The 27,170-nt window shown below is 64.6% G+C and overlaps 2 protein-coding genes across 4 annotated transcripts in view; both read right to left on the bottom strand.

Moving 5' to 3' along the window:
• The window catches only part of ZFPM1 (zinc finger protein, FOG family member 1), a 65,588-nt gene extending 57,062 nt beyond the window's left edge, over positions 1–8,526 (bottom strand). The window contains exon 1 of one of the 3 annotated variants that reach the window (XM_043898267.1): positions 4,605–8,526. Coding sequence is in view for 1 of the 3 variants with exons in the window: in XM_043898268.1 (XP_043754203.1) it covers positions 3,859–3,898 (40 nt within the window). In the remaining 2 variants the exon portion in view is untranslated. Of the gene's footprint in view, positions 1–3,858; positions 4,323–4,604 lie in introns of those variants that run through there. The other 2 variants (XM_043898268.1, XM_043898266.1) reach the window with 2 other exon arrangements.
• Positions 8,527–12,706: 4,180 nt separating this feature from the next.
• The window catches only part of ZNF469 (zinc finger protein 469), a 46,966-nt gene continuing 32,502 nt past the window's right edge, over positions 12,707–27,170 (bottom strand). Inside the window, exons 2-3 of the mRNA XM_043898265.1 lie at positions 26,803–26,862; positions 12,707–25,511 (exon numbers count right to left, since the gene is read on the bottom strand). Of these exons, the coding sequence (XP_043754200.1) occupies positions 14,026–25,386 (11,361 nt within the window). The 5' untranslated portion in view covers positions 25,387–25,511; positions 26,803–26,862 and the 3' untranslated portion in view covers positions 12,707–14,025. The remainder of the gene's footprint in view (positions 25,512–26,802; positions 26,863–27,170) is intronic.

The following is a 27,170-nucleotide window of genomic DNA, read 5'->3' as shown; positions in this document are numbered from 1 at the left end:
TCTGAGCAGTGTGCTGCTCAGGGCAGGGCCACGCTGCCAGCCTTCCAACTCCAGCTGTCATTTTCTTGGGTGAGAACTTCTGTGCACTTCCGTTGCCCCACAAGGTAAATGGTAAGAAGGGGACCCACTCTAAGACACCGTGTGGCCTGGCGCAGAGTAAGCAGTAGCTACTACTGGTATCACTGTTACTGCCTAATAAGCAAAAGAGCTGTCTTCCCTCAGACGCAGGAAAACCAAGAACTGCTTGGAGACAGTGTGAAGGCCCAACCTTAGGGCCTGCGAGCCCAGTCTGGGTCGCAGCCCACCAGCTGGGGCTCCAGTCAGGGGCAGCTGTGTAGCCAAAGCCCCCTCTCTCCCTGCTTCTCGGCCACTATGGTGCGGTGGTGGGTATTGCAAGGTGGCCCCTAGAACCAGGCGACTCCCTCGGCCTCCCACACCTGGAGGGGATGTGCATGGCTCTGTGAAGATGATCCCTCTTAAGTTCCTAACAACTCAGATAGAGACCACCTCAGCCCCTTCCGGCCCCACTCAGGCTCTCCCTGGAACTGGCTCAGCCAGAAGATGCTGCCAGCCCCTAGGTGGGCGTTGGGCTGCTAGGGGGAGCGGGTAGGTAGCTTAAAGCTCGGAGTGAATGAGTCATCCTGTGGCCACCAATAATTTGCTTAATCAAACTCTGAGGATGTGTGAAAAACACCCCCACCTGTGATGGAGCGGCTGCTGGGGCATGGACCAGCTGCTGGCGCATGGACCGGTAGAGCTTCTTCCGGGAACCCCTTGCCTGGCTGTCCTTGGTTTCCACTTGCCATCTGGAATCATGGCCCCTGGGCACCCTCCCACTGCAAAGGGGCTCAGCACCCCCAGTCTGATCTGGGGGCTTTCTATGTCCCCAGTGTTGAGAGCTGGAAACTGAAGCTATCCCATTGTCCCTGGAGGGACCACCATGCTGGGCTCTTTCCTGACCCCTGCTGGAGGTCCCCCCCTTGCAGGCAGAGCCCCATCTGCCCCCTCCCCCATTTCCCACACTGCTCTCCCTCTGCCTCCGATTCGCTTACCCCACCTCTGGCTCCCAGGGCAGTGACTGTGACCCAGTGCTTGCATACAGCAAGTGCTCAATCAAGACCTGCTGAATGAATCAAGGCAGGTCCGAGTAGACGTTCCCTTCTGATTTTCAGGACCCGTTCAAAAAAAGCTAGTACACTGGGCTCCCCCAACCTCAACCCGGCAGTGGAAGCCACTCTGATTCTTTTCTCAAAAACAACAACAACGACAAAAACTGCAAGCAGGTTATACCTACCAGTTGCTAGGAAGACCCCCAACCCCAACGTGACTCAAGGGGGAAAACATCCTCTCTCGTTCCGCCTGACTGTATCTCACACCATCTAATAGGAATCAGGGTTGGGTGTCCCCCACCTCCTGGCCGCTGCAAAGTCAGTTTTCTTTCATTTTGACGGACTGTACCACCCGCAGGGGGAGAATCAACTTCTTGGCAATGAAGTGTGTTTGGGATGAAAACTCGCCCAAACGGACCCAGGCACGCATGCCCCTCCACCCCTCTCCGGCCTTCGGAGGACCCCACTCGCCCCAGCCGCGCCGCCCCCGCGCTGTTGTTGCCTCCAACCCTGCCGGGCCTGGTGGCCGTAGATAAGGCGTCTTATCGCTGTTGGAGATCGCCATCCGGCCGACCGGCCCCGGCGCTTATCTGAGCTCCCATCGACCCGGGCGGGAGGAAACCTCGGCGGGCCGGGGGCGCCGGGGGTCCCTAGCTGCGCTCCGCCCCGTGTTCCCCGCCAGCGCGGCCCGGCCTATCTTCACAGCCATCTGGCCGGCCAAGGCCGCGCTCCCGCCTCGCCCTCCCCCGCTCCCACGTTTGAAGTTAATAAATGGGAGCGCCTATCGCCTCCGCCATCGGTTGTGCGCCTTATCAGCGCGGCACATCTATCTGCGCGCGGAACAAAAGGCGTACAGAGGCGCGGGCAGCTGCGCCCCGGCTTTGGTGGGGGCACGGGGGCGGCGCCCCAAGCGCTCCCCACCCCCCCCCCCCGCCCCCCGCTCGCGGCCTGGTCGCAGGTAAGGCCAGTGGAGCGGGCACACAGCTGCGAGGGCCCGTACGCACAGCCCCGGGCAGAGGGCGGGCGTGCGGGCGCCGCCGCTTGGTGACAATCAGCGCTCGCATCTTAACGCGCCTAGATCTGCCCGGGGGTGGAGACGCCCCGGGCCGCAGGCTGAAGGGATGGTTCCCCAGCTCCACCTCCCAGGGTCGGCTCCCTCCCTAGCCTGGTTCCCGGGCGTACTGAAAGGGGACAGCGGGGCTCGCCCTCCCGCCCGCTTTGGTCCCGGTCCACAACGCGCTCCGCTCAGCCCAACCAGCCCAGCCCGGGCACTCGCCTTGCTCTGGGCCTTATCGGCACTGGCATCGGCTCCCAACCTGCAATCTCCCTGCCCGCGTTATCTGCATTTCTCATCACGCTGAAACACAGACACACGCACACACGAGAACAGACCCAACAGAGGCACACAGGGGAGGAGGGGAAAAAGAAACCAGAGAACCAGCGCAGATCGGGACCTGTGGGTGGTTTTAATACTTGAGTTGACTTGATAGAAGGCGACTTTCGGAAAACAGTCCCGCTTACACGCTGAGGAGTCAGGTTACGGGAACCCGGATTCACGCTTGCCTTCCCCCTCTATGGGATCTGGGGACTAGGCACTCCCCCAGGAGCACTCACAAGGGGTCCTGAAGGCAGAGCTCACGTGGACAGAAGAGGCAGTGCTCAGGAGCATGGGGCTGGCCACCTCTTTGCCCCAAGGACTTGACGGGCTGGCCCGGGAGATGTAACCCAGGTAGAAAGCCTTGAGCCCTGGCCCTGGCTGCAGAGGCGTGAAGTTATTATTGGCGTGGGGTGGGGAGTCCTGCTTCCTGTGCACTGCCCTCTTTCAGCGGAGTGGCCCCAAGAGTTCAGGGCGCTCTTATCGCTGGGGTAGGGGGTTGGGGGCTGGGCATCAGCAGTGACTGCCTGGCTCCCCCCTGGGGAATGGCCTTTAATCCAGATGGGTGAGAAACTTGGACACCTGGCCCAGGACTGAGTCCCGGGAGACCCCTCCCTGACTAGGAGCAGCCCCTCGGATAGAACGAGTGCGGGTGTGTGACCGCAAGCCTAGGAGCGCAAGAGCCCCTGTGGTCCTGGCTGGGACACAGGGAGAAGGCCTCCAGGAGGTTGTCCCCGGCAGGGAAAGCTGGAGTTGGAGACCCGGTAGACAGGGCTGGAGCCCAGCTGTGGTAGCAGCACCCCCGCCCCCCACCCCCAGCCAGGAGGTTCTGTGGCCAGAAGGCATGGTGGTGGGCACCCGCGGGTCTCTGTTACTTGGCCTGCACTTCCACGCGCCCTGGGTGCCCCTTCTCCCTCTCAGGTCTCTCTTTCTCCCTCTAGATACAAAGCCTGGGAGAGTCAACCGCGCAAGATAAGATCACAATTTCAGCCCGTCCCGACAGAGCGATCTTATCAGGATGGGACTTGCAGAATGGAATATTTTAAACTTTATCTGAGCCCAGATCGGGGCCGCCTTATCGCTGCACCATCTCTGGGATGCGGGGGAGGGGCAGGCCGCGAGGTGGCCGCGCCCCCAGCCACCCCGTTCCGGCCCTCTGGGCGGACACCCCCTCCAGGCCGGACCCCCAGTGCTACAGCCCAGACGCGGGGGCCCGGCCCGCCGGCAGAGATTAGATTACGGCGCGCTTGGCACACAGCGCGGGGGGCGCGGCGCGGGGTGAAGGTCGCGGGCGCCGCGGGCAGAGCGGGGCGGGCCGGGGGCCGGGGTGGGGGGGCGGCGGGGGTCGGGGCCAGCGGGCAAAGTTTGACTTACGCTTGATCTGCCGGGGGTTGCTCTGTTTCCTCCTGGACATGTCTCCGGCGCCGCGCGCCCTCCCGGCGGCCGCCTCTAGCCCCTGGTGGGCGGCGGCGGGCGGCGGGGGCGCGGCGGGGCCGCGGGGCGGCTCATGCCCCCGGCCCCTCGGCTCCACGGCCGCCCCGGCCCGCGCCCCCAGCCCGCCGCGTCCGGCCCGGCGCCGCTGAGGAGGCCGGAGTCTCGGCCCTGCTGTGCGGCCGCGCAGACTGCCGGGGGCGGCGGGCGGCGGGCTGCTGCCGGCTTCTCCGCTCCCGCGCAGACGCCGCCGCCGCCGCCGCCGCCGCTGCTCGGCTCTTCTCAATGGAACCTGCGGGTAGCGCGCGGCGGACCTGGCGGCCTCTGCCTGGGCGCTCGGGGCGTGCGGGCGGGGCGTGCGCGTCACGGCGCCGCGCCTCCGGGCCCGCCCCGCCTCCGGCCCCGCCCCGCCGCCTGGTCCGGCCCCCTGGCCCCGCCCCCGCCCCGCCGCCGGGCCCGCCTCTGGCCCCGGCCCCGCCTCCGGCCCCGCCCCCGCCCGCGCAGCGCGCACCCGCCCCCGGGCGGTCCTGCTTCCTCGCGGCTTTGGCCTCTCCCCGCCTCGGCAGGCCCCGCCCCGACACCCTGACTCGCCCCCTTGCTTCTACGCTAAAATGGTCCCGCCCCGCCTGCTGGCCCCGCCCCGAGGAAGCTGGCCCCCGCTCTGGGGGAACCTGTGGCCTCCTCCACACCTCTTTTGGCCCTGCTGCTTTGTCCCCAGGCCTGGCTCAGGCTCTGCGACCCAATACACTCCGCCGCTCCGGACCACCGCGCCCGACCCGGCTCAAGCTCCCTCTGGGCCCGCCCCCCGATGCCAGCTCCGCCCCCAAGCCTGACCTGACCTGGTTCGGCCCCTAAACTCCGAGGCCCCGCCCAGAGCACACCCCAAAGCCTGGGCTCCGCTCACCGCTCCATCACTCCGCCCCGCTGCTCTATAACTCCGTCTTCAGGGCCTCTGACCTGCCCAGAACTTCTAGGCTCTGCGACCACCCTCCTCGGCCCGCCGGGTATGGGACAATGAGGGCCGGGTCAAGCAGCCCGAGGCCTTGACGTCCCACATTGCCTGGGACCAGATTTGGGGTGTGGAGCCGGCTCTGGCACGGTGGGGATTCCACCCAAGACTGGTGGAAGCAGCATCCGCGGGGTTCGCCGCCTCCGGTGACCAGAGCCCCAAATGGAGAGCGAGGGACTTCGGGCCCTCCTCCCTTGGGCTCAGATCTGGCTGGAAATCCGGGAGGCCGCAGAAGCCAGAGGCCTGTGCCTGCTCTCCGGCCCCGCCGCGGCAGCCCCTAGGCGTTGCCCCTCTGGGTCTCTCCTTCCCAGGCCATGCCTCTCCAGGGCGCCCCTGCTGGAGGCCCAGGAAGTAGAAAGGAGCGAGGTTCCCACGGTTAGTACTGCCTGTTCCGGCGGTGGACACGGAGGCCAGCCCTTCTGTCCTTTGGAGTATGTTCATGGGATCCCAGAGGCCCCCCCACGTTCCAGGAGGCTCAAGGTCACACAGCATTAGAGTGGTTCCTGGGAGCTCAACTGTATTCCTTTAATATTCTTGGCCTGCATTTGGTGCACCCCGCCGTCCCCAACCCCATATTCACAAGAAATAGGAAGTTAGCAGGGGCCAGAGGCTAAGGGGAAGAGCTTTGCAAACAGGGTGTCTGGATGCTTGTCCGCAAAGCTGGACCCACCCACCCGATGGCAGGTGATCCTCACAGTCATGTGTGGGGGCTGGCTGGGTGCTAAGCACTCTGCCCTTAGACCCCCTCATTCTGACTCCTGTTGCCCTTGCCCTTCCCCATTAGAAGAGGAAGAATTTGCCCCCAGGACCTGGGCACTCTCCCCTGCTGCTGCTGCTCTCAGGAGGGCAGGAGGTTGGCAGGTGGGGCAGAAGGCTGAGGTCCCCCCAGGATAAGCCACTGCCCCCAGACAGGCCAGAACACTGAGGCCAGGAGGCCAAGAGACCTGTCCAGAGTCATGAGCTTGCCCACACTTCCCACTCCCTGCCCAGGCTGTGCCCAGTGGGTACAGCCTTCCTGCAGCTGCCATGGAGCTGTACCCCTTCTCTGTGGAGTACGTGGCTCATAGTTGACTGATTCACTCAGCCCGGGGCTCCCACTATGTCTGTCAATGAGACAAGGGACTCCACCTGTCTGGGTTTCCCATTGGGCCTGCTGCCTTCCCAAAGTGGGGAGCCTCTTTACAGGATGGGCACCTGGCAGTCAGAGGGATCCCTGGAAGAGGTGGCCACGAACTGGACCTCTGCCGGGCTTGAGGCTCCATGCACAGCAAGTGGCACCCAGGTTGGTACCACTGCTGGAGTGGCAGGAGGTCTGTGTGGAGGAGGGTTCTGAGGGTCAGCAGGAGCAGAAGAACCACGACCAGTTAGTGATGCCTGATCCCTGCGGGGGTTGGGGGGGCTTCCCTTGTGGCTCAGTGGTAAAGAATCTGCCTGCAATGCAGGAGCCGCAGGAGACACTGTTCGATCCCTCAATGGGAAGATCCCCTGGAGGAGGGAATGGCAATCCACTCCAGTATTCTTGTCCAGAGAATCCCATGGTTAGAGGAGTCTGGCGGGCTATAGTCCACGGGGTTGCAGAGAGTCAGACACGACTGAGTACGCATGTTGAGGGTGAGGGGAGAGAGGACTGCACTTCAGGCTGCTCTAGGCTCCTAAGACCCCCATTACCCAGGGACTTAAGGGCAGGGGCAGGTCAGAAACAGAACCTGCTGACCAGGACCCATTTCATAATTCTCAGGGCTCACTGGAAAATGAAAATATGGAGCCCCTTGTTCAAAAATTAAACATTTTTGTGCAGCCTCAGAGGAACCTTAAAACAAGGCTAGAGTTCCGTGTACCTGTGCCGGAGGACACCTGCCTGTGAAACGCCATGACAGCCTTGACTCAGGCCGGTGCTGGGGAACTTTGCTTCCATGCTCAGCCCACTCTGTCTGCCTTGCAAGGGCTGTTATTCCCACCACTGAAAAGATAATGACACTGCAGGTTCCTCATGACCGATGGGGGGGGTCACTGGACCTGACGCATACAGGCCATGACACCCTCCACAGAGCTCTATGATCACGACAATAAACTGAGGAAAGAGTAGCAAGAAATACTGAAGAAAGGAAGGCCTGGCTTAGGACAGAGCAGGAGTCACCACCTTTGCCTGGGGAAGTCAAAGAAGGCTGACCGGAGGAGGCGTCATCTCTGTGGGGTTCAGCAGGAGTCCCTGCTCAGATGGCAGAGGGGGAGCTGGGAGAGGGGCTGCTGCGGGGTCCTAGCGGCCACCTGCATTCCTTGGGGGAGTATCACGATTCACATGCAAACATCACTGGTGGTGGAAACAGAACCGTACTCAGTGCACGTGGGCATTTGCAACACGTGCCCTGGAGCTGGGAAGGGCTCGGCGTGGAGCTCGGCTGCCCTGACCACGGCCTGATTGTTTCCTGCTTTGCTGAATTTCAAGCCCTAATAGCCTGGAGGCCCTGGGGAAGGTGCCAAGGGTACCTGGGCCCAGGAGAGGCTCCTAGGGACAGCTCTGGGTGCCCACACTAGGGTCATATCATTATCAGCACCTCTAGCCTTTCCCCGGTCCTTTTTGGGACTGGCTCATGGTCTCTCATGGCATCCTGTCCTAGCAACCCTCTGGTGGTCCCTTGGCAGGAAGTGGCAGCGCTGGGCCTAGGATACAGCATCAAGGCTGTCGTGGTGGTAATGACACTGAGGCTCAGAGTGGCCCTACAGCTCAGAAATGGTCATGATTCCTGTATCCCAGGCAGCCACAGGGCACAGCCCACGTTCTTAACCCTGGCTGGGCCCTGGGAGAACAGGTTCAAATCTTGGCTCTGCCACATAGGAGGCTGTGACCCCGAGCAAGTCCTTAAGCCCTTGGTTTCCTCATCTGTAAGTGGGTGGGGCAGGACCCTCTAGTCTAGATGCCATTGTGGTTCCGGGCTCACATCTGCTCCACCTCTGCCCTGTGGGCCGGCAGTCTGGGGGCTTGGCTTTGCTGATGGGCATGCTCTGTGCTGCCCTGTCCCAGGGGGACTGCCCGGGAGCGGGCAGTGGCTGTGGGTGGGGAGGGGACTGATTGTGGCACTTCCCACATAGCCAGCTCTGTCCTGGTTGTTAGGCCAAGGGAGCCACAGAATGTTCTAGAAACTTAAGCTGAACACTGAAGGATGAAGATGATTCAGGAAAGAGTGGTAGGAGAAAGGCATTCTCGGCTAAGGGAGGAGCAGGGGCAAAGGCTGGGAGGGCTGGACAGACTAGGAGGAGCGTGTCCCTAGCCCAGGTCAGGTAAGGGGCTCTGACTGCCAGGCTGCACCGGAAGTCCTCTTTCTGCCTCACTGTCCCCCCCCCCCCCGAGTGTCCCTGACTGCACCTCCTTATAGCCCTGAGAAGCCCCTTGGGGACTCTGCCATCATCCCCACCCAGCTCTAAGCCTCCTTCACCCACCACCCTGACCGCTGCTGGCCCCGAGCCACTCCTGCCCCCACTGCAGGCTGAAGCCAGTGGGACCTCCCGAAAGCAACTGTGATAATCTCAGCCGGCCCCCCTCAGTCCTCCTCTGAACCTCCCTGAACAGGTCCAGGTGTCCTGCGGCCCCTCACGCTGTTCCTGCCACTAGCGGCACCCTTCCCTCCCACTGCCCGCCCACCTTCCCTTCCTTGAGGAGGCCCTGATTGCTTCCAGACCACGGTGGGCCTCTCCTCTCTGGTCCAGCCTGCAGGGCCCGGGTGCCTTTTCTGTGGTTCTCAGCACTCTGTTACCTCACACGTGGGGTGAGGGCAGAGAGCAGCGGATGGCTCCTCACTGCCAGGCCTTGTGCCAAGCACTGTCTGAAGAAGGGACTCTCAGAATTCCTATTTGCCAGACAAGGAAACAGGCTCAGAGAAGTGAAGTCACCCCCTCCCAGGCCACACAGCAGGTGAGGAGCAGAGCCTCCCTTGGAGATCCACACCTGCTGCTCCAGCATGACCCCTGGCGGCTGCCCTGTGGGGAAGGGGGGCCCAGGCCTCTCTCCCCTGCCACCTGTCAGCCCCAGGCCCTGGAGTGCTGGGCAGCCATGCTGGGAGCCCACGCCGACACTCGTCATAACACTGGCTCTGTGAAGGGTTTAATTAACTTCCTGTTTCAAGTTGGGGGGGATAATGAGTTTTGAGCAACACGTGATACCACAAGGAGGTCACACAGCAGCAAGGATGTCAAAATAAATTAAGCTAGGGATCAGAGGCGGCCTGCAGGATGGGCAAGGGAGGAGCCAGGCGATGCCGGGGACAACTGGATGCCACCCTGAGGTGTCGGGGGCAGGCTGCTGCGGGGGGCTGGGGCTGGCTCTGGTCTGGGGGATAGGCTCAGGTGTTCCCTGTCTGAGGGGAGCAGAGGGTGGGACACAGCTGGTCCCCTCTGGGCTCGGCGAGACTCTCTGAAACAGCATCTCTAACAAGCCGTGCCCTCCAAGGCCCTGGGACACACGGGTTCTGCCTGGACACTGTCGTGAGGGGTTAGTGACCCACCCCCTCGTGCAGCTGCCCAGGTGTGGCCTATTTACCAGCCTGGTGCAGACAGGAAATATTATCTGGACGTTTCTGAAGGAAGAGAGTAGGGGTCAGGAAGCTCACACTTCCCCATCCGCCTCCTTCCTTCTCCCTCCCCCTTCCTCCCATTCCAGCGCCGGCGGTACAACTGTGGACAGCAACAGGACGCGGCACTCGAGTCCAGCGGCAGGACAGCAGCCAGGATTAAGGAGCGGGCCGTGGGCGCCCCAGGGCAGATGCGTCTCAGTCCCGCAGCCTCAGGCCTGGGCACTGGGGTGCAGCCGTCATCTTGGCAGGTGGTTAGGGAGGCTGCCTCTGAGCAAATCCCTGAAGGAGGGGAGGGAGGGAGCCAAGTGGACGGCGTGGGGAGAGGCTCTGGCCAGAGCCAGTGAGCCCCAGCACTTAGACCTCGGAGGGAGCCCAAGAGTCAGGGCTGGACAGGTTTCTGATGACTGCTGCACCCAGGGGGGATGGTGAGGCCCTGGGCACTCGCCCTCCTGTCTGGGCCCAGCAATGGGCCTGGGTCTCTCAGCAGCTGAGACAGAGGCGTGTTCAGGCCCAGTTAAACCTACGGAGGGCCCTGTCTGCATCCTCTCTCAGCCGGGGGCTCCAGGGAGGAGGCCGGTGGCCTTGAGCTGCAGCCCACAAGGCCAGGCCAGCTGGTCAGGGAGGCAGCCATTGGCCCGTGGGAAGGGGCTGTGGCCTTGGGTGCCCAGGCCCAGGCTGGAATGCTTGGCGTGGCTGCTTCTGGGCAGTGGTCCTGTAGCCACAGTAGCAGGACCCTGGGCCCGCTGACCACCCACCAGTCAGGCAGAGAAATGGCGTCTCGCGGGGCGCAGCCTCAGGTTCAAGACCAGAGCCCACTGTGGCACATTCTCAGGTGACATGGACAGGACCCACAGCCTCCAGGTCCTGTCCCCCCATGGCGGTGCTTGGAGGGATCCCGGTGACATGGACCTGGCCCATCGCTGGTGGCCCTCTCTGTGGGACTCCGGACGTGCGGATTCTTCTGCCTATGTGAGCGTGGCCTTCTACATCCTCTCCCTGGGAGGTTGGGTTCTCTGAGCTGTCTGTGGCCCCGAAGCCTAGACAAGCCCATCCTAAGGACGTTCTCCAGCCATTCCTGGTGGACATGCCCTCTGGCCGCCCAGGCAAGCCTCCCGCTTCATGGGGTCTGGGGATGGGGCCCGGGGATGGGGCCTGCCGCCTGCTCCACCGCCGGCTCTCTCCCTCCCGCAGCCCTGTCCCACGTGCCCAAGCAGACCCCCACGTGCTCTCCAGGCTGTCCCTGCCACCTGCCACTCCTCACCTGCTCCCAGGCACTATCTTCTCTCCGGGCCCATGTCTGGACTGGTGGGGCCAAGGGGTCACTGGGGTCAGGCTTTGGGACCTGGTGGAGTGCAGTTGTCAGATACAGCATTCACGTGACCTTGCTGCTGACCCTCAGGCTGCCCTGCTCCTTGCCCCCTGCCTGGCAGCTCTGGGGGATCTGGTAGTCTCGGGGTGAGGGGCACTCTGGCTTCTTAGAGGGGGCGAGCCAGGCCCTTGGGGCCCAGGCAGAAGGGCTCTGCCTGAGGATGGTGGGCCTGTGGGGGCTGGGCTCTGACTACTCGGGTCCTAAGGGAGCTGTGGCCCCTGAACAGGGTCTGTGCCCACCAAACCCTCTCCTACCCCATCCGGCCAGCTCCCACAGCCCACATGGGGCCCTTCAGGATGCCCACCCCGGACCCCTCGCTTGGGCCGGTTCCCACAGATATGCCCAGAATCAGTCAGGTGTGTGGCTGTGTGTGTGGGTGCTTGTGTATGGTTGTGTGTATGTGGTTGTCTGTGTGGCTGTGTGTGTGGCTGTGGTTGTGTGTGGTTGTATGTGTGCTGTGTGTGTGTGGCTGTGTGTGTGGGTGCTTGTGTGTGGCTGTGTGTGTGGGTGCGCGTGTATGGTTGTGTGTGTGGTTGTATGTGTGGTGTGTGTGGTTGTGTGTGTGGCTGTCTGTGGTTGTGTGTGTGGTGGTGTGTGTGAGGCCTGGGAACAGTGCACCCCTGTGTGCTGTGAGCGTGTCTCTGAGCCCTTCGGTGAGGATGAGGGTGCCCCGCGTACCCGTGATGTGCGCCTGTGGTACCCGAGCTGCCCTGGCCCCACCGGGCTGGCGAATGCTGCCACCTGCTGGCCAGGCTGCTACTGTCCACACATGGGCTCACAGCGCCGCCGTGGGCTCAGGACCCAGGAGGGCAGGTTCACTCATGTCCCGCCCCGAACACTAGAGCTGAGGGGTCCCCGATGTTGTGAGCCTCAGCACCCATGGGCACATGACCCTGCAGAGCGCCAGGCTCATTCCCTCCCCCACCAATCACAGCCTGTGGCAGGGCCTGGACGCCCCATTGTGTTTCCAGAGACGTGGAGGCTGGCCCGAGGCTGACCGAGGCATGGCGAGCTGGGCAGAGGCACCTAGTGCTGCAGACCTGGCTGACCCCACAAGGTGTCCACCACCAAGCCCCCGGATGGTGTTTCTCAAGTGCGGCTCTGAGCCCACTGACTCCACCCACTGCAACCCCAACCCCCAGTTGGCACCCCTTGTCAGCTGCTGGCTTGCTCTGCAGCCCACAGTAGGTGTGTAAGTGCCAGATTGAGGGAGGCAGCCTGCTGGGCAGGGGGCATTGATGGGAGGGGCTGAGACTGAGGGCAAGGACCTGGGCAGAGTGTCCCTGGTGGATGGAAGTGTGGGGCCAGGGCCTGGTGGGACGAGGGGAGTGGTAGGGTGGGTGGGGCTGTGGGCAAGGTGGTCCTGCGCTGTGTGCAGGACCCGTTTCCCTGTGGATGGCGTGGCTCCCCTCCCACTGCCCAGCAGCAAGTGTGGTTGGGGGCCTGCTCTGAGAGATGCTCCCCCACTCTGCCCCCAACAAGCCCAGGCAGCTGTCAGGGGCCAGACAGGGATCTGCTGACTTCCAAGTGCTTGTCCCCAACACAGGGGTCTCTGGAGACATCTTCAGGACTCGGGGTCCCTAGGGGTCAGAGCCTGTGGGGGGCGGTCTCCGGGTCTGGTCCCCCCTGCTGTCTGTGCTGACCTCCGGTTCCCTAACCCAGAGGGGCCCGCAGCACTGAGGCATTATCTTCGCCGTGTTAACGGGTCTGGGACCTGGTGGGACTGCTGCACTGCCGGTAGGCTCTGCAGGGCCAGGTGACTCTGGAGCAGGACGAGGGAGGCGGCTCGGCGGGGCAGCAGGGTGGGGCTGGTGGGAGGACAGAGGCCACGGCGGAGGCGCCCTGTGACAACAGTGGGCATATATTTGACAGCACGGATTGCTACGGTTTTACAGTACAACCTCAGAGCTCCCCCCACCCCAGGTTTATTCATCAGCACTAAAGAGGCACTCTGAGTGGCACACACACCTTCTACAAAAAAAGGCAGTTTGGGCTTGATTTGGTCTCTCTCAAAATATCAAAATTAGAACTTTTGACATACACACTGTACCTAAGGTTAAAATGAAGAAACAACAAAACAAACCGCAAACCTCAGAGACACCTAAGGACAGAAGGTAGCCTCTCCCCACCTCCTGCCCCCGTGAAGACACGATTCTGTGAAAAGGACATGCGTGCCGGCCCCTGGTCGGGTCAGTGCATGAGCCGGCCTTGAGGGTCCCATCTGGCTGCTCCGACCTGACCGCGGGGCTGGAGCCACACGTAGGCGGCTGGGAGCCAGTCAGGGCTTCTTGGGCCGCTGGTGCCTTGGGCAGCCTGCGTGACCCCTAGCGCCTCTTGGTCCGACCCCATCCCCCAGGTAAAACAAATCAAGGAAGCCTGTATTCACATTACATGAAAATAGCACCAGAAACTTCAGAGTAAAATTGCTCATACTTGCAGCAGAGAGCTCCGTGTAGGAGGCAGGCTCTAGAGAGGGCAACTGCGGAGGCTGGGGTGGAGGTGGTGGGGGTGGAGACAGAGGACCAGGGGTCAAGGTGCACTAGAGACCAGCTTTTCTGTCAGCAGCACGGACAGTGGCCTCACAACCCTGCGGTCAGAGGCCTGTTGTGCTCTATGGGGCTGGGCAGCTCAGAGATGGCTCTTTGGCCCCCATCTGATTTCTAGGGTCGCTTTGGAATTCCAGCAACAGCAGCAACGACACTAAGATGGAGGCTGCCACCATCTGACTGGCAGCTGCCTCAACTGACTTCCTGTTAGATGACAAGGGTGGGGGGGCCCTGTGGAAATCCTCAAAGCGAGGGGTTCTGTGGCATACTGGGCCTTAACTGTGGGGCACATGGGGCTGGGGGGATGCGCCACTCTCTCCTTAACTTCTTGGTACTGGATAAACAGCTGCATGGCCTCAAAGAGGCTGCAGCTGGCCCAGCCCTCACCCTCACCTACCAGCTATAAAGGGATTGCTGTCCACCCCAGGCTCTGCTCAAGGCATCACAGTTGCAGCTCTAACACTAAAGTCTGAGCATTTTCATGGTACATCAGATGGATTAAGATGTGGCCATCAGGCAAACTCTCAGACGACTGGAGCTCCTCAAAAAAAGACCAGGGTCCCCCATTTGTGAGTTTGTCTCCAATCCCACTCCCAGGCACTTGCTGGCTCCTATAAATTACTCAGAAGAGTCCTTTTTCAAAGGGATCTTGAAACTGGTTAGTCTCTGACCGAACAGCTGGCTGAGGAGGTGGCTCTGGGACTCGGCTGTGCGGCAGGCCCGGGGGTTAGGGGGTTCCGCACTGTGGACAGCCCCACCCTTCCTGGGGGGCCTGTGTAGAGGTCTTGTCTGGGGGAGGGCCTTGCTCAGCCCCTCCTTGCTGTATCTGAGGTCCCCGTGGGCATGGCCGGGCTCCCGCTTCTGCACCTCTGAGGACTGAGGGAGCATCGAGCTGTTCTGGCTACTGGGCTTGGGCTTGGGCTTGGGCTTGGCGGGGATCACGCGGCTGGGAGTTGCCTGCTTCCGGGGAGCCCGGGGGGGTTTGTTGGGGGCCGAGGGGCCTTTGCCCAGGCTCCCCACACCTTCGCTCCTGGCTGGTTCCGGGGCCCGGCCTTTTCTCTTCTTCTCACTGCTGTCTGCGTCCTCCCTGGGGCCCAGACTCCCTCGCAGCCCCTGGCCACCAGCTTCCCTTGGTCCCTTGGGGTAGCCTTTGGCTAGGGCACGAGGGAGGGCCTTGTCTGGGGCAGGGCCCTGGCCTGGGCAGTCGGGCTTGGCTGGGGTGGTGGCTGTCTCGCTTTGGAGCCGTCCACTGGCTGGCTGGGGCTGGCTGCCGCCCACTGCCTTGGTGCCCTGCCGGGGGCCTCCAGCACCTTGAGAGCCTGGCTTGGCTTTGAGGGGGGTGGGCTTCGGCCTCTCCTCAGTGCCACGGGGGAGTTCACCGGGCACTGGGCTGGCTACCGCCTTCTTCAGTTGTCCTGGGACCTTGGGTGCTTTGTTGGGGGTGGATGAGCTTGACCTGTCCTTTGATAAACTCCCGCAGCCCCTAGGCTTGGGGGCACTGCCTCTGTGGGAGGGGCCCCCTGTCGCCCCTGCAGGCACCGCATGACACGTGGACACCTGCTTCTCCTTCCAGAGCAGAGAGGGGGCTTCCGGGTGATTGTCAGGGGCACATCTGCCAGGTGCACTTGGGGTCCTGTGTTTCCCTGAGAACGGGCCAGCTGTCCTCTTTTCCTCTACCTCTTGGTCTACGGCCCCCAGCAGGGGCAGAGAGCCTCCCGGCAGGAAAGCCTGCTGGAGGAGGTGCTCAGGGCTGCCTGGGGAGGCCTCATCCTCGGAGCTCTCCAGGGCCTGGTCCGGCTTGTGGCCATTTTTGCCATCAGCGGAGGCCGCTGGGAAAGGAGACAAGGATGGGGGCAGGAGCTCCTGGTGGTCTAGAGGGTCTATGGGCTTTTCTGGGGTCCCGGGCTGCCCGGCGGTGGTGCCGGGAGCTGCCTCTGGGCAGGGCTGGAGCAGGGCTGGGAGGGACCCCTCACTCGGGGTGGGGCTGCTTCCCTGGGACAGAGGCCCATTCGCGCTGGACCTGGCAGGGCTGCTGGGCGCAGCCACCCTGCGCCGTTTGCTAGGCAGCGTGCCCTCTCGGGCCGAAGCCTTCCGCCCGGGGGCGCCGGGCCTCCTCACGCCGCGGAACGTGAAGGGCTGCTGCCCCTTCCTCCGGTGTTTGTCCATATGCCGGTCGAACTGCTCCTTTTTGGCGAAGGTGTAGTTGCAGGAGCTGCAGACGAAGGACCGCTTGCTGATGTGCGTGACATTGGCGCAGAGCTCGCAGGCGTACAGCGGCGTGTGCGCCAGCTCCAGCTCCCCGCTCAGCCCGTGTTCGCCGCCCAGGTGCGCGCGCAGCTCCTGGTGCTCTGGGTAGACGCGCGGGCACTGCGGGCACAGGTAGACGCGCTGCGGGCTGTGCACCGCCAGGTGGCGCTGCAGCTTGAAGGGCTTGGGGAACCGCTTCCCGCAGTGGTGGCAGTCGCGGGCCGGGTCCTTGCAGTCCTGGTGCACCGGGACGGCCGGGAGCGGGGGTTCGCCGTGGGGACGGGCTTCAGGGGACGCGTCGCCGGCCGGGATCGGGCGCGCGCAGGCGGAAGGGCTGCCCTGCGCCGAAGCGCCGACCGCGTCGCAGCCGCGGCTGCGGGCCTGGGGCCTCCGCCGCTCCCTCGGGAACGCCTTTCCGGCTCCCGCGTCCGGCCCCGACGCCTCTGCGCAGCCCTCGCCTGCCTTGCCGGAGACTGAGCGCTTGCCCCGGTGGGATCTGGAGGCCTGCCCCGCGATGCCGCTCAGGAAGTGCGTGACTACGTCGCCGCCCTCCCAGCATGAGGGCAGGTCCCCCAGCGACCGCCGCGCCTGCCCCTTGCGGGCGAAGCGCACGGCGTGTTCCCGCAGGTGCTCGTTGTACATCCAGACGTCGGACACCTCCCGCAGGCACATGCCGCAGGCCCACAGCCCTGCCTTGCTCTGCACGTGCTTCTCCAGCAGGTGCTCCCGGAGCAGCTCCCGGGAGCCGAACCTGCGCTCCACGCACATGTAGCAGGTGGGGGGAGGGGAGGGGCTGTGAGCCAGCTTGTGCAGGTCCAGCTCGCCCAGGCCGTGGAAGCGCTGGAAGCACACCCTGCACTTGTAGGATGCTCTCCTGGCCTTGGCATGCTGGCCTTCGCCTGCGGCCCTTCTTGCCCTGTCCGCCTCCTCTGTCCTGCTCCGTGGGCCCTGGGAACCGGCCGTAGCCTTGACATCCAAGAAGCTGGTGCTGGGGAGACCCACAGGGTCTTCACAGGGTCCCAGGAAGCACAGGTCCTGTATCTCCAGTTTGGTGCCAAGCGTCTCCAGGTCCATGACACTCCTGGGCACCCCACAGTCGTAGTGCTCTCGCTCCAGGTTGGGGGGCTCAGGGCTCACATCTCCTAGAGAAGAGGTGACCTCGTCCACGGGGGCCTGAAGCTCCAGGCCTCGCCAAGCTGCCGGGACCATGTGTAGCTCGGGGATGTTTTCCGACGGGTGGTCCTCAGCGCAGCAGGGGTTTGCCTCCAGGTGGGGCTCCAGGGCCCACAGGCTGGGGCCTGGGGCCCAGGGGTCGATGCCTGGAACCTTGCTGTTGAGGAAGCCCTCCAGGAGGAAGGACTCAGGCAGCTCGGTGGCCTCATCACCCCATGGGTCCTCGTGGGACAGGCAGAGCGAGCCAGAGTCACTGAGGTCTGTGGGCAGGCGGGCAGAGGACAGAGTGACACTGCCCCCTACTTGGCCACTGGGCTCCGCCCGGGGCGGGGGCTCCGACTTTTTACAGCGCTTCCCATAGACACGGGGGTTCTTCTTCCGAGCCAAGCGGTCTCCCAAGGGGAAGAGCTGGGAAAAAGAGGCCTCATCATCCAACAAGCTCAGAGGGTCCCCATGCTCCGGGCCGGGGGCTTTAGGAGCCATGCCCTCCTGCTCTGAGACACCCTCTCCTGGGCTGTGCAGGGGGGCCTGGGAGCAAGAACTGCTGATGGTGCCGCCTGCTTCAGAACCATGAGTCTGAGGGGGGCCCTGGGGGGCCCAGGGGGGCTCCTGCCCCTCCCAGACATCATGCCCTGATCTGCTGTTGGCCTCTCTACTGTCCCCTGCAGGCTTACCCCCAGTCTCCCTCAGTGGCTCTTCACAGATGCCAGATGTCCTGGTCTCTCTGGGTCCCCCACACCCTCTTACCAGGGCTGCCTTCTGCTCCCCTGGCCCTTCCCCCGGAGGCGCCCCCTCCACCATCCTTGGACGAGCCACCCAGTCCCCAGGTGGCTTCTGTGCAGGTGTCTCCTCCAGGTCCGTGGCCTTGGTCTCTTGCTCTGTTTTGGGTGACGGGCGGCGGCAGCTGGCAGTGGAGGTGGATGGACTCCAGCAGCTTCCGTTTGGAGTCACGTTGGCAGGGACCTGGGGATTGCTCTCCTCCCGGAACCTTCTTGCTCTGGGCTTCCTCGCTTTCTTGTTAGATTTCCCCTCTGACTCGCTGGGGAAGTCTGTGGGCGGTCTGCCACGCCTCTGGCCCCCGCCTTTCTCTGCCTGTTTGGGTCGGAGCTCTTCCCTCCCCAGCCGGTCCTGTTTCCTGGGCTCTGTAGGCCTCACGTCCACCCCTTGCCTGATTGTATCTGGGGTGTACGGCTCCCAGCTTGGGGGACAGCCTGGAGCTCCTAGAAGGCTGAGCCCCTGCCTGAGTCCCTTGGATGTCTCGGGACCCAGGGCATCCTCAGGGGCTGTAGAGCCACGAACAGGGGGTGCCGCCCGGGCCTGGCTGGGGTCTCCCGCCAAGCGCCCAGGTTCCTCCTTCCCCAGCGCTCTGCGATTCTTCTTCCCGGGGCGGTGGCACGTCTGGGGAGCAGGTTGGGGCACTGGGCTTGGCTGGGACGCAGCACCCTTGTGCAGCCCATGCTTCCTGGCTCGGTGGCGGCTCAGGCCTGGCCTGGAGCGGAAGGAAGCTGAGCAGACCTCGCAGGTCACTGGCCGCCCGCTGGGGGCTCCGCCTCTCCAGTGGCCATTCTCAGTGAACACCGGCTTCTTTTTAAAGCCACGCGGCTTCTGTCTGAGGTTCTGGGGATTGAGGACATCTGCCTGGGGTCTCTGGTGGAGGGCACTTTGGGGGGAGTGGGCTCTGGAATCGTTGGTTGTGCTGCCTGGGCAGAGCTCTGTGGAAGGGCAGGTCACTGGCACACCCCTGGCACCAGCCTCGGATGCCTTGGTAATGGCAGGGGGCCTGGCCCCAGGCATCTCCAGGCTCTTCTGTCCTTGGAGGCTGGCCAGAGCCTTGCCTTCTTGGCAGATGTGGGGATCTGGCCACATGGCCCCCCATGTGGAAGGGTCAGTGGGCACAGTGGTGACACCCTGGCCTTCCCTGTTGCCTAGGGGTTCAGAGGAGGAGCCTGTGGGCACCCCATCTGGGTGCGTGATGGGCAGGACTCCCCTGGGGTCTGGCGACTCAGCCCTGGGGCCTCTGAGTGCCCCCAGGCCACCAGTGGTGCGGATGCTGGGCAGGGCAGCAGCCTTGACAGTCACTCCTGGGGTGCTGATGGTCATTGGGTGGGGAGGGGTGGCACGGGCAGGGGAGTCTCTTGGCCTCTCTTTTTTGGAAGCTTCTAGGGTTTTTGACACATGACCTCCAGGGCGGGCCCCTCTGTGGGCGGCGCTGACGATGCTGATGAAGCTGGGCTCCTTGGGAGGGTCTTCCAGGGGGCTGCCGTCCCCCAGGAGAGGGTGGTGAGCCAGGCTATCCTTGAGGCCACAGTGGCTTGTCTTCAAAGAGGGGGACGCTGCCAGGGGTGCCGCAGTGCCTGTGGGTGCTGGGCTGCAGTTGGCCCCTTCTGGAGGTGTCCAGGTGGGAGAAGAGGCCAACAGAAGCTGAGGGCTGGCAGCGCCCCCGTGGGATGGAGACGCTGGGAGCAGGTCCCTGAGCTCCCCTGAAGGTGCCGCGGGAGGGCCTTCCTGCTGTAGGGGCTTGAGGCCGCAGGGATCAGAGGGGCCTGCAGAGGCGGACGAAGGGGTGCGGCTGGCCAGGTCCCTGGTGGGGGGCTCTGGGCTTTCCCCAGCGAACAGCAGATGCTTCCTATGGCCTGGGCCAGCTGCCACCGCATCCAGAGTCCAGTCCCCGGGCCTGTCTGGGGTGTGGGCTGCCACCAAGGCTGGGACTGAAGAGTCTGTCTCAGAGGAGGTGGGGCTTGGGGTGTCCTGTGCCTCGTTGCAAAGGCCCATGGCTGCCCTGCTTCCCTGGAGCTGTGCCCCCAGCTGGTCTGCAGCCCTGACCAGCCCGGCCGGTGTGGTTTCAGGGTCGGCACTGGCTGTGGTGCAGCTGTCCAGTCTCCCTGGCCTCCCTCGGTCACCTGGCTGCAGGTGGCCAGCTTCGGCTTGGACCCTGGGCTTCTCGGCCTGGCCATGTGTGCCTGCATGTCCATCTTCGTCTGGCTCCAGCTGACATCCGGCCACGGTGGTCATCTGCATGTCTCCCAGGGAGCCCAGGGCAGGGCTGTGGGCCACTGTCCCTCCTTCCTTGCCATCACCTCCCAGATCTGAGGGATTGCTGTGCAGAGGGCTCTGGGTGTCAGCAGGGGGGGTTGCCCTTGAGACCTGGGCATCATCTCCCCTCTCAGCCGCTCTGGCCACCAGGAGCTGCAGCTGATGAAGTGGGCTGGAGGCTGGGTCCTGGAGCCTCCTGCCCGGGCTGGGGTTGGGCGCAGAGGCACAGCTTGGAGAGACTCCTTCTGGCACAAACTCCTCCTTGCCCTCATGGCCAGGGCCTGCTGCGACAGGGGGCAGGAGACCTGTTCCTCCTGGCTCACCTGTGCTGCTTACAGAGTGTCCCCTGGGGACGCTGCTATGGATGGCAGCAGAAGATGGGGTGGCGCCCAGAGGCAGAAGCTCGGCACCCCGAAATGCCAAGCCAGGCGCTAGGTGGGCAGTGGGGCTGCTGAATGCCTCCAGCTCCAGAGGATCTTGACAGGGCCCAGGTGCCTTGCGGGGTCCCGGGGAAAGCCCCCCTCTCGGTGGGCAGGGAAGGAGCAGCGGGAGGCTTTGGCCATGTTGTGTTCTGGGGGCCCCGTGACCCTTAGGAAGCGAAGGCTCCAGGCTTGGGCAGCGCTTCGCTAAACTCCCCACATCTGACACGGGGTCCGGTACGCAGACTTCCTGGTGGGCCCTTTGGCCTCCTTCGGCTCTGGGGAGCCTTGTCTTTGAGACTCTGGCTTTCTGCACTAATTGGAAACTGAGGCTGGCCCCCACGGGGCTGGAAGGACCCTGAGGAACCACGTCCTTGTGGGTGCTGGGGGCCAAGGCTGCTTCTCCTAGGGTCAAGGGTGAGGGCCACTCCTCCTGGGGGCTCGCCAGGGCGCCCCCCGTGGTGTCCGCCCCCTCCCCGTGTGGACTCGACTCCCCGGGACCAGTGGTGCTGGCCCTGCACGGCTCTCTGCTCTGCAGCTGACTCTCCAGTTCCGTGACCAGCCGTTTGATCTCCAACTCCTCCTCGGACAGGTCGCAGGTAGCTGTGGTGCTACCCTCGACAGCCCTGGCGGGCAGACAACTAAGGCTGGCGGCCACGGACCCTTCACTGGGACACTGCTGACTGAGAGTCTTTTCCCCCAAGAGGCTGGGAAAAAAGCCCGGCTGGCTGGGTGGCACCGGGGACACTTCCTCCAGCAGGGACCAGCCCCTTTCAGGCAGAAGCGAGGGGTACGGTGGGTCTAGCTGGGGTTTCCTCGGGGGAGTGGCAGCACACGCATGCAGCTCAGGGGTGTCCCTGTGCCCAGAGAGGCTGCCGTAGGTTGGCGGGTGGAAGTTGTCCCTGGGCAGCCCCGAGGGGAGGGGCGTGGGCTCCAAGGCCAGCGCCGATTGGTCTCTGCCTGGGTCTGTGACGCCTGTGTAGGGCGGGCTCCTGGGCGGCTTTGGATCTGGGGAACTGGCATTGTGGTCATCCTGGCGTAGGCGTGCCCTAATGGCTTGTGGGCTGTCTGGGGCTGAGGAGTGGGAGCCCAGGTCTTTGTGGAAACAGCCGGCCAGGTCTTTGGGTCCGAGGAACAGCTCACTGCGGGGGCTGCTGTAGGGCTGAGGCCCCTTTCTGGCAGCTGGAGCCTCCATGGACTCTCCAAGACCAGGGTTCTTCACAAAGAGGGTGCTAGGGTCCAAGTGGACCGTGTGGACAGCGTTAGCGACAGTCACCAGTGATTCTCCGGATGGAGAGGCAGGCAGGTCCTCTCTGTCCTGAGAGGTGACTGGCTCCAAGCACCGATGTGCACCCAATGTGGGTGAGCTTGCGAGGGGCAGCACTGTGTCCTCCCTGTGGAGCTGTGGTCGCTCGGGGGCTGGGGGGCAGGGGCCGCCTCCCCTGCAGGGAGCTGGAGAGGAGTCTGGAGCCTCCTTGTGAAGTTCCATGGCATCAGGAGGAAGGTCATCAGCGATTTCAGGGGTCTCAGTGTCTTGAGGGAAGCCCGGAGGCGGAGGACTCTCCTCTGGGGTCTCGGCACCAGTGAGATCCTGTAGGAGAAGCTGGGGGCCTTTCTCCTCCGGGTCCACTCCAGCCTCTGGGCTGTGCGACGGGCCCTGGGCCCTGGGACTCTGGCTGGGGCCTGGCTCAGGCCTGCCCAGCTCCTCGGGGCCCGGGTAGCCCCCAGACCTCGCAGCCTCCTGCTTCACCACCTTCCTGGGTTTCTGCTGCTGCCCGTCCTCTCTGGGGCCTGGGGTCAAGTCCACTTCCTTCCTCTTCTCGCCCCGGCGCCATCGCCGGCCGCTGGGGCGGGGCCGGCCTCTGAAGCGGGAGCCCGGGGGCCGCGGTCCGTCCTCCTCCTCAGACTCGGAGGCGCAGTCGCAGTGCTGGGGCCCGCCATCCAAGGCACCCGGGGCTGGGCTGTGCCCACCTGCCCGGTTCTTCTGCTGCACGATCTTGTGGATGAGCTCCTTGCTCCAGGTGCCGCCCCGTGCCCGCCTCCGCCTGCAATCCTGGCCGGGGGACAGTCGGAGGCGCCGGGAGCTCCTGGTCTCCACCAGCAGGGCCCGGCCCCCAGGGTCTGTGTGGCTCTTGGGGGCCTGGGTTCTGAGATCCCGTGGGCGGGCCTCAGCCCGGCCTTTCCTCCGTGGCCTCAGGCGGGCGGCCCTGGAGCCCCTGCCAGGCCTCTTGGTGGTGTTAACTGTGTCCAGCTCTTTCTGAAACAACTTGAACCGCTTTCCTCTCCTCTGCTGGCCAGCCAGGCTGGCCCCATCTGTCTCTGCAGGTGCTGGGCCCAGGGAGCGGGTTTTGGGCCTGGGGCCAGCTGGGTAGCCCCCATCCCCAGGCTGGCGGGGCTGGGTCTCCAGTGGGACATCCGCTGCTGGGGGTGGGGCTGGGGCTGGGGCTTTGTTATCTGGTGTTGCCCCCAGCCTGGCCTTGGGGGGCTGCCCGGCAGCGGGGCCCTTGGGCCCCGAAGGTTCCTCGTCAGTGAAGACATCAATGAAGCTGCTGTCGATCTCAGGGTTGTCAGACTGGTACTCCAGGCCATTGAGTGCCTCCGTGATGAGGCTGTCCAACTTGGCAGCGTCCTCCAAGTCCAGGTCCCCTGTGGGGAGCGGGAAGGGGGTGGCGGTGGAGCTGGGCAGGAAGCTCGTCCTCATGGGGTCGTCTCTGCCATCGGGCCGGAGGTCTCCGCCCAGCAGGAAGGGAGCTGTCCTGGTGTGGCTGAGTGGGCTTGGGGTCCTGCCGGCGGGCACTCTGGGGGTCGCGGGGAGACCCGGGGGCTGCTGGTGGTTGTCCTGGGCCCTGGCTGGCAGCAGGCCGCAGAACTGCCGGTGGCCCAGGAAGGCGGCCAGGCTGCTGTAGTTCCGGTCACACTGCCTGCAGGTGAGGAGCACGTCCAGCTGGTCCAGGCTGGCGCTGCTGAGGGGGAAGTGGTGGGCGGAGTAGGGGGGCGGCCCCTGGGGGAAGCCCTCCAGGCTTGCACTGCCCGCCTGGAGCCCCGAGTTGGGGAACGGGGTCTCCTCCAGCCCCTCTGTGGGGAAAGGGAAGGTCTTGGCTGGCTCTGGCTGGTAGTGGATGGGGAGGCTGTGCGAGGGCTCAGGGGATGGGAAGGGGCTGCCAGCTTCCTGGGGGTGAGGGGCCGGGTGGAAGAAAGCAGAGGGCGCGAGCGGCCCAGGCACCTGGCTCTCATCCGAGCTGGGGTTGGCTGGGCTGCTAGACAGTGGAGAGAGTGATGAGCAGGTGCTGCTGGCCGTGTGGGTGGCCGGGGAGGGCAAGGGGGACTCACTGGGGGAGGCTCCCACCACCCTGGGTGGGGGCAGGCCGGGGGGTCCCCGGGGTGAGGCCTGTGGCTGGGCTGCCCCAAAGAATAGGGGCTGGGCTCCCGGGTCCTTCAGCCCATTGTAGGCAAACAGGCCAGGGGAGCCACTGCCGTGCTGGCCCGGGCTGTTTCTCAGGACGGCCAGCTTCTCGCCCGGCCCGGCTGTCTTGCCCATAGCACCCGGGGCTCCCTGGCTGCCCCCCTGCCACTCGGGGGCCCCTGGGGGGAAAGGCAGCCGGTTCAGCATCTCCATTCGGTGGGAGCCGGGTCCGGCGGCCGGGAGCACCTGGGGCCAGGGCAGCGGGGGGCTCTGGGGCAGGTTGAGCCGCTGGCCTGGGCTGGGCTGGGCTTCGAAGAACGTGGTGGCTGGGGGACCCAGGGGAGGTGGAGGGTAAGGGGCCGGGGCGGGGTCCCACAGCGGGGGCAGCCTGGCGGTGGGAGGCCCTGAGGCGGCCAGCTCTGTGTCCCGAGGCCCTGGGCTGGTGCCCACTCCACTGGCTCCGGGGCTTCCATAGGCCTGCCCTGGAAACTGCCTCTGGGACAAGGAGTTTGGGGGCCCCCTGGGGCTCCCTAGCCCTTCATGGGCCGAAGGAGGTCTCTCAGGGAGCACTTTGGTCATGGTCTCGTGCAAACTGTCCCGGAAGGTGGCTGTGCTCTCCGAGAAGGGGTTGGAGGCCAGATGAGCAGCACTAGGGGGAGGGAGCACACCGCCAAGGTCACTGGGGGCCTCCAGGCCGCCGGGTCGGCTGGAGTAGCAGGGTGGGGGTGGGGGGGCCGGGCGGGTAGCCAGGGGGTAGGCCGGGCCCGTGCCCACTGCTTCCGGCCATGCTCCCCGAGGCTGGTGGAAGGTGAGCACCACCGCCCGTTCGGGGTACTTGGGCCCGGCCGTGTCCTCTGGGAAGGGTCTCCGGCCGGCCCCCTGCAGCTCTGGGAAGGGGTACTGAAAGGCTGCCACCCCGGGGCTGCTGCCTTCTGGAAAGGGCTCCGGCTCAGTCGGGGGGACCCCAAAACTAGCACCTGGGAAGCTGTTCTCAGCTGGGGGAGGCCAGGCGTCAGCCCCACCGGCCTGGAATTCCAGGTAGGAGGCTGGCCGACAGGGGCTAGTGCCCCTGCTCTGGGGGGCCCTGAGGGGTGGGGGCCCGGGGGTGGCACTCGGTGAGGTATAGTTGGTGGAGGTAAAGCTGGAGGGGGTCTCCTGGAAGCACTTTTGGAAGTTGAGCTCCTCCGGGGCAGGGGAGGCCTCGGCCCTGGGACGGCCGGGCCTGAGACCGGCTCTGGTCCCTTGGCTTGGGGTCATCTCTGCGTCTAGGGGCCGGAGGGCCTTGGGCTGCAGGCCCTCAGGGGTCTTCCCATCCAGGGTGGGTTTGGGCCTTGTGCTGGCGATGCTCAAACTGTAGAGCTGCTGGGGGCTGCCGGCTGCCCTGCCTGCCCGCCGGACACGAGCCTGCACGAGGTTGCTCCCCGCTGGGGTTTGGGGGCCGCTGGCCTTGCCGGGGCCGCTGCTCAGGGCCTGCGCTCTGGGCAGCGGGGCCTCGGCAACCCCCTTCCCAGCCTGCTGCACCTGGGTCTTGGGGTCGTCCATGGCCTGGGTCCTGCTGCCCATGGCCTTGGTGGTCCTGTTGGCCAGGGCACTGATCTCTCCGGGGGGCCGCAGGGGGCCCCCTGTGCCACTGGCCGCCGGGCAGGGCTGCAGGTCTCCAGTCATGGTTGGGGGTGGCGCTCCGAGGGGCTGCTCCCCAGGCATGGCCCCTCCGTCCTGGGCGCTAGGAGGATGCTGTGGTCCGAGGAGGGCCGCAGAAAGCGGGCTGGGTGGCCATCCTGGCCCCTCGAGGAGCCCTGGAGAAGCCTGCTCGCATGGTCCTGACGAGCCTGCAAGAAAAGGACAGAGTAAGTGGGGGACAATGGCTCTGTGGCTCTGTGGTGGTGTGGCAGGCTGGAGCAGAAGTGGTGGGCACACAGCCTTCCCTTTTAGGGGTGGCGGCTTGGCTCCGATGGTCCCTCGAGAGATGAGGGAAGATGAGCTCCTGCCAGACTGAGGAAGGGCTTAGTGGGTGGGGGTGGGCTGGGGGTGGGGAGGAAGAAGGCAAAGAGAGCGAATGCTGCTGGGGGCCGGAGGTGTGGGAAGACCCTGGCCACCCCCGAGCAGCCCTGCGGGGTGCCAGCCGGGCCCTGAGCAGGAAGGCCCCATGTGGCACGTTGCTTCCAGACCTGCAGAGGCCTCACAGTGCGGGTAATGGGCACTAGATGCCAGGGCAAACAGCCCAGGAAGGACAGAGGGTGGGTCTGGCCGAGGCTCCCACCTGCTGCCCCTGCAGCGGACCCCCAGCCTCCGGAAGCTGATGGCTCCTTTTCCTGGGCCCTGAGTTGACCTGCTGTTTGGGGCACACGTGTGTGCCGTGTGCTCATGACCCTCAAGCGAAGCTCAGCCCCCACAGGCCTCTGGAGAAAAGCCCCACCCCAAACGTTGAGCTTCTGGAGTGCAGGGAGACGCTGGGTGAGGGGAGCCCCAGGCCCCCCTTCTTGTCTCTGTGACCCCACAACCCCACTCCCACCCCAGTGCTGGGGGTCTCATTCTCAGAGGAAGCCTGGGGCTGGCTGGTCACCTCACTTATTTCCTTGGCTTTCCTGGGGCAGTCCAGGGAGGTCAGCCGCCAGCTCTGAGGTCAGGGCAGGGACTCCTCGACTCAGGGGGTGTGGTCCAGGTGCCGGACAGCAGAGGGCATCTTGTCACCCACCTTGCCCCTTCCTCAGCCAGGCCAGTCCTGCCTACTGGGGAGGTCCTCCCTCCGAGGTGGAGGCCTCCCCCTGCTCTGGGCTGCATTGCCCCAGGCGAGTCCTCAGCTCCCCTTTCAAGGTCTCCAAGGGTTGACAGCCCTTGGGGGCAGGGCTCCTGGGTGCCGTGTGCTGAACGGATAATGATGGCAGAACAGAGGCCTGAGCTCCCGTGGGCCCTGCTGTGGACCAGGGCACAGAGTGCGTCCCATCACTCCTCTCGTTCTCTCAGTGGCTTGAGAGGTCAGAGAGTTATTGTCACCCCTGATTTATGGGTGAGATGCACTTCCCGAGTAAGCGAGCGAGATGGAGGGAGACGGGGCAGTGGGGCAGGTGGGGGCCGGGCCGGGCAGCTCTGGTGTCCACGCCGGCCATCCCTTCTACAAACCTGGGAGTCGGCCCTCAGCTGGATTGCTGCGCAGCTTCCTTGTGGGTGGGGATTTCTTGGCTGCAAAGAAAATGGGGAGCATGTCAGCATCACTCTGGTGCTTGGCTGGGGACCAAGAGCCCCAGGGGGAGCTGGCGAGGGAGCATAGCGCCTGCAGAGCCCCCGGAAAGCTGCTGAGGGCAGGGCTGTGGGGAGCTGGGTGAGCTTGGGGGACCCCCAGCCCTGGTGGGGCGGGGGCAGGGCTGGGCTGCAGGGCTGGGGTCAGCTGGCTGCTTTCGCACTGGGTTAAGGGTGATTTTACGTTTCTTGTTGTGGTATTTCATGTGCATAGATCACAGGTTCCTGTGGTTCGAAAGTCTGAAGTGAGA

This window comes from Cervus elaphus, chromosome 4 (assembly GCF_910594005.1).
Source record: "Cervus elaphus chromosome 4, mCerEla1.1, whole genome shotgun sequence".
Taxonomy (NCBI): domain Eukaryota; kingdom Metazoa; phylum Chordata; class Mammalia; order Artiodactyla; family Cervidae; genus Cervus; species Cervus elaphus.
This window is presented reverse-complemented; position numbering and strand designations above follow the sequence as displayed.